The sequence below is a fragment of the Charadrius vociferus genome, unplaced genomic scaffold (genome assembly GCF_000708025.1).
Source record: "Charadrius vociferus isolate BGI_N301 unplaced genomic scaffold, ASM70802v2 scaffold363, whole genome shotgun sequence".
Taxonomy (NCBI): domain Eukaryota; kingdom Metazoa; phylum Chordata; class Aves; order Charadriiformes; family Charadriidae; genus Charadrius; species Charadrius vociferus.
Window position 1 is genome coordinate 2379499 of NW_009647942.1, and position 10485 is coordinate 2389983.

The 10485-nt window shown below is 44.8% G+C and overlaps 1 protein-coding gene across 1 annotated transcript in view; it reads left to right on the plus strand.

Moving 5' to 3' along the window:
• Positions 1-10485, plus strand: part of CELSR1 (cadherin, EGF LAG seven-pass G-type receptor 1) — a 174455-nt gene that overhangs the window by 124148 nt on the left and 39822 nt on the right. The window contains 6 exon segments of the mRNA XM_009883222.1: positions 221-378; positions 1436-1599; positions 2995-3120; positions 9270-9436; positions 9900-10085; positions 10416-10478. Of these exon segments, the coding sequence (XP_009881524.1) occupies positions 221-378; positions 1436-1599; positions 2995-3120; positions 9270-9436; positions 9900-10085; positions 10416-10478 (864 nt within the window).

Here is a 10485-nt window from a genome sequence, read left to right on the forward strand (position 1 = left end):
TATCACACTGGGCGCATGTGGACTCTCTTTAAAGTCATCCGTTAGGGTTTTTTCTTGCCTAAATGTCATAGGTCAACTTAACTTCTGCTATTTTGTTTACATATCCTATTTTAGTCCCCTTTGCGGGGTAGGAAGAAGTATATTGTTGAGCTGGCTGAACCAGCATTTAAATCCCATGTTTATGTAGCATTGTGTGACGTGTACCATGTGTTTCTTGAAGCCCAACATTGGGCGATTAGGAATTCCTCATGGGCCTTCAGGAGAGAAGGTGGCTGTGGTGACTGTGGATGACTGTGACACAGCAGTGGCTGTGCGCTTCGGGAGCCTCATTGGAAACTACACCTGTGCTGCCCAGGGGACTCAGACCGGCTCAAAGAAGTAAGGATTCCCTATATCTGCATTTTTCCACTCATTCTCTTCTTCCAGGGGAGAGTCAACAGTATGTCATTAAACACTAAGCAAATTAAGTTGGAAAAGCAGAGATGGTTTAACAAGAAAAAGTGACAAGGTTTAGTTTGGTAGATGAAATTTGTTGGAGGCTACTGCAAGTGTCAGCACACTGCATGGAATGCTCAGAGTTTTGTGTAGATATGTGCCCAAATTACTTGTAAAATGCAAAGAAACCCCAAACACCTGGAGGTCAGTGTGGATGGCCCCCAAATAACATCTAGTCAGTGTGAAAATGTAGAGAGAAGGGCAAATAAAATGTTAGACTTTATGAATGAATAGGATGGAGGAAGAGCATATTTAAGTTAACAGTCCTGTCTTAAAAGAAAAAACTTTCCTGTGAAGAAAGACCAAAAAGATTAGTACTGCTGAGTTTAAAGACGAGATGGACAGCAAGCAACATAGTGGGGATATAAAATAATGAGTGATAGCAGAAAAACCATTGAGATGCCCATGCTGCTGGAGGGACCACAAAAATTAGAGTTAATTTAAACTGCCCAGATGATATATTTTTCATACAGTGTGGAGTCACTCAGTGGAACCTGCCTCCACCAAATGTTATTAAGACTAAGATCTTCAGAGGATTTAAGAAGGGTTGGCAATGTATAATAATTAAGTCATCATATCAAAATCTCCAGCATCTCAACCCTTGTGCCGTGGAGTATAAGCCAGCCCCTGGGTGACTGGAGTCAGAAAGAATTGTACTGCAGCTGGAATATTTTTCCATAATTTTTTTTTTTTTCTTCATATTGGCCACTGTTAGGGACAGGTCTTTGGTTCTGTATGTGTATGACAGCTCCTAAGTTAAAAGTTATGGTGTTTCTAGAAGGTCCTTTGATTACAAACTCTAGAAGTGCTGATGTAGCAGAGGGAAGTGCATGGCAATACGGGTAAACTAAACAGCTCAAATGCGCTTATGGAAACAGTAAGAGAAAGAACAAAACAAAACAAACTGTATGCAAGAAATGACGAGCATTTCTTTTTTCAGATCTTTGGACCTAACTGGCCCTCTCCTCCTTGGTGGTGTCCCAAACTTGCCTGAAGATTTCCCGGTGCACAACAGACAGTTTATCGGCTGCATGAGGAACCTCTCTATCGACAGCAAGCCAATCGACATGGCTAGTTTCATCGCCAATAATGGCACCCTGCCAGGTATGAGTGACTACCACCTCAAAAGTCAACATAAGAAAACTCTCTGCCATAGCTGTGTGTGTAACAGGGCTTAGGATGTCAAAGGGGCCGGCACTGGGAGGAAGCCCAGGAGGGGGCAGGGGACAGCGGGGTCTGAAATGGCCCCTGTCCCTCTGTTAGCACTGCTGAGTGTAAAGCATTTGCCCCAGACACGGTGGCAGGGGCTCGAGGTGCTGCTGGGCATTGCGCTGCCACCACGTCACCGGCACGGCTGCAACCAGACCTGCTCGGCACACCTCGTTTGTTTGAGCAAGGAGCAGTCTGTGCCCGTGCCAGGGACACACACAATAGCCTGTGGCACAGCGCACGCTTACAGGATTAAGCAGCATGCAGAAAAGGACCAGGCTTGTTTAGGCCTTCTGCATTGATATGAGTTTCACACAGGAATTTAATCCTAAATGAACTTCTCCTCTTTATTTTTTTTGTTTTTAATTACCTTTTAAATGTCACTTTGCTCTGAAAGCCAGTGGGAGTAGTTCACGAAAAAGACAACATTTTTAATGACTTTTTCATAAATTATGTTTGTTCTGTAAACCAAATTCTGCAGTCCTCCAAATCTGAAACCTGCTTCATGAAGCAAACTTTTGGAGTTTCTGATTTGGTTTCCAGTCCCTGGATCCCAGGTCAGGATTAGTTCTGGTGTACAAAATGTTCTCATCATCATAAAACTGTCTCTTACACACGAGAGTGTCAAGTCCCTTCCTTCCACCCTGCTGAAGGTCTGTGTAAGAGCTAAATTGCAATTCTTAGGTATGTTGCATTGATCACGGATTAAGAAGGGAGTCATAGCATAAGCTTCAAATTCCTCTTTTGTCTTGGAGCCCTTTTTTAACAGTTATGTCTCTAATATTAGTTAAGTGCAAGTTTTTATCTTACGGAAATATACATCAGGAGGGACACAAAGTGTTTTCTTCAGGATGGATTTTTTTTTTCCTCATTTGGAAACATGTTTCCATATATTTTAAAACGATGATATATAGTAGTGTTACTCCACTGTGTAACACTGCGTATTGGTTTTCCCTGGTTGGTGCGTCAGTTAGATGACGGTAAGTTGTGAACAGTGGTGCTGAGTTGCAGCACCAGTCAATCTGCCTGTTCCTAGCGGTGGATGCCAGGGGAAGTGTAAAAACAGGACAAGCATGCGGTGATATTTCCCCAAAAATTTCTCTTAGTCCCCAGCAATTTACAGCTCAGTGACTGTATTTAATAGCCTTTGATAGATTTGTCTTTATGAATTTGATACTTACTCAGCTCATGTAAACTTTTGCAATCCACACTTTGCTTCACTGACTTCAAGGATATTAAAAAAAAATCCAAACCTATAATGGTCATGTCTTCTTTTTGCATAAAACTCAGGCTGTGCAGCACAGAGGAACTACTGCGAAACCAGCTGGTGCCAGAATGGAGGCACGTGCGTCAACAAGTGGAACACTTACATCTGCGAGTGCCCCGTACGCTATGGAGGGAAAAACTGTGAGCAAGGTAGGATGCATAGACCTCTTCATGCATAGTCATGTGTGCGGGTTTCATTACCCATCATTAACATCTCATAGCATGTATGTCAAACTGTGATGTTTAAAGGACAGATACCAGAAGATTGCATTTAAGACTAAAAATCACCCATTATCTATTTGAAATATATTCAGAGATTGCCTATGTAGTAAATATGATAGCTGACATACTGTCATGAATAACAGCAGCTTTAATTGGTTTACTTACATAAGCAAAGTAGTTCCACAGAATTTGGCAGTATTTAGTAATTTGTTTATAGTAAAAATGCCTGATCTTAAGCCCCTTTAAATCAGTGGAAAGAATCCCGCTGACTATATTGGGCTTTGACTCAAACCAGGGATGAATGTGCAGTTTTAATCACTGCTTTCTTGGCAAGAAGGCAGTCTCTGCTGAGTGTGAACACTTTCTGTTTTATTGGGTTTTTCTTTGATTGAACACAATGTGGGTATATGTGTAAAACCTCATTAATAAAGGACGAGGAAGGAGCAGCAGGTGTGTTTTATAGGGCGTGAAGAACTTGCAGTTAGTTTCTTCCCAAGGAAGTGAGGAGTTGTCTGCATGAGGGGTCCTGTGAGGTTACTGCAGCAGAAGGCTGCCTGCTGTAAGGTGGCACCCCCACATCTAGTGGAGGGTTGTTCATTTGGAGTCTTCCTGGAGGCTTCCAGGAAAGAAAACCTGCTTAAACTATGCATGGCTTTCCTAGAAACAGAAGGCCAAATTCTGGCTTCTGATGCAGGTGTGGTAGGTCTTTGTATCCATTATCCCCCTGTGACACTTATCATAGAATCATAGAATAGTTTGGGTTGGAAGGGACCTTTAAAGGTCTTCTAGTCCCCCCCCCCTGCCATGAACAGGGATGTCTTCAACTAGACCAGGTTGCTCAGAGCCCCCTCAAACCTCACCTTGAATGTTTCCACTTCTCTGGGCAACCTGTGCCAGCGTCTCACCAACCTTATTGTAAAAAATTTCTTCCTTATATCTAATCTAAATCTTCCCTCTTTTAGTTTAAAACCATTACCCCTTGTCCTGTCACAACAGGCCCTGCTAAAAAGTTTGTCCCCGTCTTTCTTATAAGCCCCCTTTAAGTACCACAGGCCACAATAAGTTCTCCCCAGAGCCTTCTCTTCTCCAGGCTGAATAACCCCAACTCTCTCAGCCTGTCCTCATAGGAGAGGTGCTTCAGCCCTCTGGTCATTTTTGTGGCTTTCATCTGGACCTGCTCCAACAGGTCCATGTCTTTCCTGTGCTGAGAGCTCCAGAGCTGGGTGCAGTACTCCAGGTGGGGTCTCACCAGAGCAGAGCAGAGGGGCAGAATGACCTCCCTCAACCTGCTGGCCACAATTTTTTTGATACAGCCCAGGATACAGTTGGCCTTCTGGGCTGCAAGCATACATTGTCAGCTCATGTCCAGCTTTTCATCCACCAGTATCCCCAAGTCCTTCTCAGCAGGGTTGCTCTCAATTCCTTCACCCCCCAACCTGTATTGATACCAGGGATTGCCCCAAGTCAGGTGCAGGACTCTGCACTTGTCCTTGTTGAACCTCATGAGGTTCACATGGGCCCACTTCTCAAGCCTCTCCAGGTGCCTCCTGAAGGCATCCCCTCCCTCAGACGTGTCAACTGTGTCACCCAGTGTGTCACTTGGTGTCATCAGCAAACTAGCTGAGGGTGCACTTGATCCCACTGTCTATATCACTGAAGATATTAAACAGTCCTGGTCCTAATATGGACCCCTGATGGACACCACTTGTCACCAATCTCCGTCTGGACATTGAGCCATTGACCACCACCCTCTGAATGCGACCATCCAACCATTTCCTCATCCACCAAGCAGTCCACCCACCAAATGCATATCTCTCCAATTCAGGCAGAAGGGTGTTTTGGAGGACCATGTCAAAGGTCTTAGAGAAGTCCAGGTAGGTGACATCCATAGCACTTCCCTTGTCCACTGATGTAGTCACTTAGCCCAGAATAGTTTGCAGTGTGATTGAGGATTTTGTTCTTTTGATGTATCTACCCTGAATCAGACGTGTGATTTTTCACAGCAGGATATGAACCCTGGAATAGCAGTCTCCAAGCAGAGATGCACACACCACAGTGATTTGCAAACCGCTTTAACACAGTGTGCCTCAGCCTGGGCCAGATCTAGGTGGTGGCAACTGCCCTCTCCTTGCCTAAGAAGCAGCAGCTTAGGAGGAGAGGACACATAGTTAAACTTCTGGGTTGGAAATAAGGGTCTGCGGGGTGAGGGACAGGGGAAAGGAATGATTGAGACATCTTCCTATGTTCCACCTCACACAGAACTCAGAACTGCTGTTACTGCCCCTGGTGAGGTACCTGCTTTCTATAGCAGCTCCTCAAATATTTTCATCTCTCCAGGTTTGTAAGAAGATCTGATTTTTCCATGTATCTCATGTCAAGTATCTTTGTCAGTGAAGTTCTGGTGTTTTCTTCATGATAGGCTAGTCTCTGTGGTACAAACCCACTCTGATGTCTGCTGAGAGGGTGCCAGGGCCCAATTCTGGTGTGACCTGTATTGGAGTAAATGGGGATTAGTGCTACTGCATGCAAAGACTATCCTTCCCTCTGTCTTTATATTAGTTTTGAAAAGGAATTTCAAAATTCAGACAAATGTGTATTTTAGTCATCATTTTCTTATCCCAAACTCAAGACCAAAACATGAAGTTTGGGATTTAGAAAATCAGCTCAGAACTGCCCTGTAGCCATCATTAGAAACTCATTTTAAGTTCAAGTAATACAGATGACGACAACCACAGCATCATCGTCCCCTGACCCATCCTGCAGTCTCTTCTGCCTCCAGTGCTGTGCATGCCTATGTCCTCTTTGTCATTCCGTAACCCCAAGTTCTTGCTATTGCCTCAATTTGTGTGTGATTTTTATAGTTTGAGGGCAGCAGCCTGCTTTCTTCTTTGATGATACTCATGGGGCATAAACTTTCCCTAAGGAAAAACTGCAAGCCAATACAGAAATGATTTTTTCTGAAATGTCACCAAAGATTTCAAGACCCTGAAGTTAAAGTCAGGAGAAATCACTGACACACAATACTCCCAGCTTTCAGGTTGCTCATTTGAGTGCTCAGATATGATCCTAACAGCATTAGCTATTATTAGGAAGCTATTTTTTTATAAAGTTTTAGCTAGAATATTTGAATTCTTGTGAAGGAGTGGTTGCCTGATGCATTTCTTCAATCCCTTTGGCATTGCTGGATCTGCTTCAGATTCACAGACATCAATGGCTTTGGCAGGTTAAGAATTCAACTTTTTCAACTGCTCACTCTTCAGAAACTCTGGGATTTGGTCTGCTAGTGAGGATGGGGTGTTTTACCTTCACCACCCTGCTAGGACCTGCTGACTCACCTTCTGGCAGCTCCCATCTCCCTCTGCTGACATATAGAAGAGACATAAAATTCAGGAAAAATGAGTTTCACCTCTGTTGTAGTTCAGTTCTTTTAAAAATTGAGATTTTGCAATGCTGTGAAGAAGATCTAGCAGCTGTGCCCGACTTGCTCTTGGCTGTCATTGTGCTGACCTTGGGCTGAACACCACAGGTTTGCACCAAAACATAAGCTGTCATATGTCCTGCACCCAAACTGCAGGTGACATTCTGGTGTTGGCAGTGTGTTTCCCCAGGCCCTCTGTCTTCACATTGACGAGCCCTCACATCTTTCTGATCGCCTTTTAAATGTAGGAGATTCTTAAAATTTTATGTAGATACACAGGCAGCACTTCAAAGTGACAAACCCTGAGAAAACAATTGGTTCACATCACTGCGTCGCCGCTGGCAGGGAGATGCTGTGCTTGGAAGCACATGCCTCTGTGGTGACAGGGGTGGTCAGGTCCCCTCTGGGGTCATCGTATGTGGCCACCAGCCCCTCCACGGACACCCCTGGTCCCAGGCATGGGGAAGGGCTGGGGGCAGGAGGGAGGTCAGAGAGGGCTGACTGATGGGGATTTCTGTTTTAGTAGCAGGGGAAGGTGCACCCTGGCCCCAGGGAAGGGAGGAGAGCTGGGAGGAGGTGTGGGAAGGGAATGGTATTTGCAAGCACCAAAAGTCACCACCGGTGAGAAAAGGAAGAAGGCAGCTAATTGCCATGCCAGTCCAGTTCTCCCAGGAGCTGAGCTGAAATGCTTGCAAGCAGCATTCCCAGCCACCGGCAGGTGGGAAGCTCTGCTCTCTGGAGGCAGGCAGACTGAAAAATCTCAGCAACGGTCTAGAAAACCACCATCAAAGAAGTTGGGAATTGAGGTCATTGTGAAGGTTGGTATGGTAGAGGAGGAAAGAGAGGGCTGACTTTTGCATATGTGGATCAGAAGGTGGAAATGATCATGCTCAACACTGATGTCCTGGTTAATTCTACGTTGATGTGGTGCTGTGCGGACTGATGAATTGTGCCCTGGCCCAGACAGCCAGAGCTCAAGCACTGGATTACAGTTTTAAGCAAGCTGGGAACGTCTATGTCTGGTGGCAAACCATTTTAAATTGCTATCTGGGTGTCAAGAGCAGGCTAAGCTTCGGTTATTCCACCATATGCCCCCACTAGCATTCATGGAGGACTGCGTTTGACTGCACAGGGGAGATCACAGCCTGGAGCAGGAGGGAGAGGGGCTGCCCTTTGGGGCTGCCTGCACTTACCCTGGGGTGGGGTGGTTGGGTAACGACATCTTAGAGAAGGGCAAGTCAAGTTACATCTCTGACTTGGCTAGGGATAGTCCACTTGTCATTGACATCTTGTTTCTCACAATTAGGGAGCTGAAGGGCTCGCAGACAGCACTTCCCTCCTACCCCTGCGCTCCCACACGCACAGCCTTTACCCTTACAGAGACTGGCAAGCAGACATATCAGAATTTGGGGTTTGGGTTTTTCCCTCCAAAAAATGCAAGTTCACATCAGCCTAACTCCATTTTCTGCAGTGATGTTGTCCCTCTACCTTTTTCTAAGGACTTGCCATTTTATAGTAAGATGTACGCATTTGTATATATACATGATCCTTCCTACTACAAGAACATCCAGAAGAGCCAGCAGATACAGTAGTGTGGAGCAGAAGGGGAAGGGGACTGTTAAGCCCTGTCATCTCACTGACCATCCACATGGGCTCAGCACATGACGAGATACAACACTGGGTGCCAACATGTGGTGGTTGTACCCAGTCTCTAGGGCCTACTTCCACTTGCAAAAAGCTGCCATGAACTTCACCAGCATGGTCATGAGTGAGGACATCAGGCAGGCACTGACTGCAGATCCCGCTACAAGGTGCCGTGCATGGTGGAGGTGCCATACGGGGTGCTGCAAATAGCACAGAGCTCCCACAACTTGATTTGTGCTTCTAATTAGTGGGATCCACTAATCTGTGGTACTGTAGCTCCTGTTACCTGAGGTAACTACTTTAAAAGTCCAAAGGGTGGGTGTTCCCCTGTTTTCCATCAGCAAAGTGCTTTCCATTGAAGGCTGTCATCAGTGTCTCCCTGTAGGAGCTGTGTTCGTGCAGGGTTAGAGAGGAGGGCAACTCTTCAGCTGTCGCCGTGAGATATTTAAGGCAGAAGATTTTGGCAATTCCACATGAGGTTTCTCCCTGTGAAAAGTCTGTGTAGCTGCAACAGCTGAATAATCTGGCCCTGGAGTATTTATAATTAATTATATTTCCTGTTGCCTCCCAGCCTGTTCCTCTGTGTTTAATCTGTTAATTAGAAGTGGGTAATCAAGGATATGTTGAAAACATCTGCAGAAAGTGTTGCCCTCATACTTCCTGCTCTGTCCACCCACTCATCAGCAGAACTGTATCAGTAGAGATCCAGAGCTTACCTTTCTAGGAACATCTCTCACCTGTGTAATGGCATAGCAGTGTGGAGGTGCTGCCTTTGAGTGCAGGCACCAAGACAAGGTGCCTACCCCACAACAAGGGTGGCTTGTGAATTTGCAGTATTATCAGCTGCTTCACAGTAACTCCCCTAGGCCAGCTGTTACTCCATCGTAGATTAAAAATAGCTCAATGGAAGAGGGACTAGCTACCTTGCACCGTCACCGCGACGTAGCATCATTTCTCCTCTTAACCTTTGTCCTGAAGGATATCAACTGTTTCTCTCCTGTTTTTTGATTTACAGCAATGCCTTCTCCTCAGCGTTTCAGTGGTGAAAGCATTATCATTTGGAGTGACCTTGACATTACCATCTCTGTGCCATGGTACATTGGGCTGATGTTCAGAACCCGGAAAGTCAATGGCATGTTAATGCAAGCCAATGCTGGGGCTGCATCCAAGATCAACATTCAGGTAAAACTGCATTGCCTTTGGTTGGAAAAGAATTAAGAAATTCTCCCCCATCAGGGGATATGACCACATGAACTATATAGCTTTATCCACCCAGCTAAATGCACATCAATAAATACAAATCATTTTGTTCAGCCTTTTACAAAGATCAAAAGATCAACAATCATTGTAAAATTCAGATTCGTTGGTTTAAGATTTTTTTTCTAAACAATGGTAGTAGTGTGCATTAATATAGATGCAAAAAATGTCTCTTGATTGTTTGAGGGTTTTTTTGTCAGTAGGGTAAGTTAGAGTCTGAATGTCCAAAGTTACACGAGAAGTTATTGCAAGTGTTCCCTTCTTTACTGTTTGGTCTTTTTTTCCTTTTGGGTTGTCTTAGGAAGTATTATTGTCTTGCCCTCTGCCCCCTTCCACGTCAAATACAAATACGTAGCAAAAAATAGACATGATTTTTTTTTTTCAACAGATACTGAACAACTACGTGCAGTTTGAAGTATACAGTGGCCTGAGCCAGGTTGCTAGTTTGAAGATGAGCCAGTCACGAGTCAGTGATGGGGAATGGCATCATTTATTAATAGAGCTGAAGAGTGCTAAAGATGGTAAAGACATCAAGTACCTCGCTGTCATGTCCTTGGACTATGGGATGTACCAGGTAAGGCAGCATCATAACTTTGCCACTAAGCACTACAGGAATGTTTTTAGGAGAAAGTAGGATAAAGGAATGTGGGCAGATACTTATGCTGTGAGCCATGTTCTGCAGTGATTTGTGCCTAATGAAGTTGTATTAATTTATTAAGCCTAATTTTAAGAGATGTGAACAAGTCTGTAAAAAGCCACATTCAGATGTCCAGCTCCTCACTGCTTTGATATTTTTTCTGTAATCTACTGTCAGCTACTGCGTGACTCCATCACTACAGAAAGTGGGCTGTCTGTGTCACAGAGGATGATAGTGCTTCTTACCGACTGTCCTTTTCCTCAACAGAGCACTGTGCAAATTGGAAATCAACTCCCTGGACTGAAAATGAAAAGCATCATTGTGGGCGGTGTCTCTG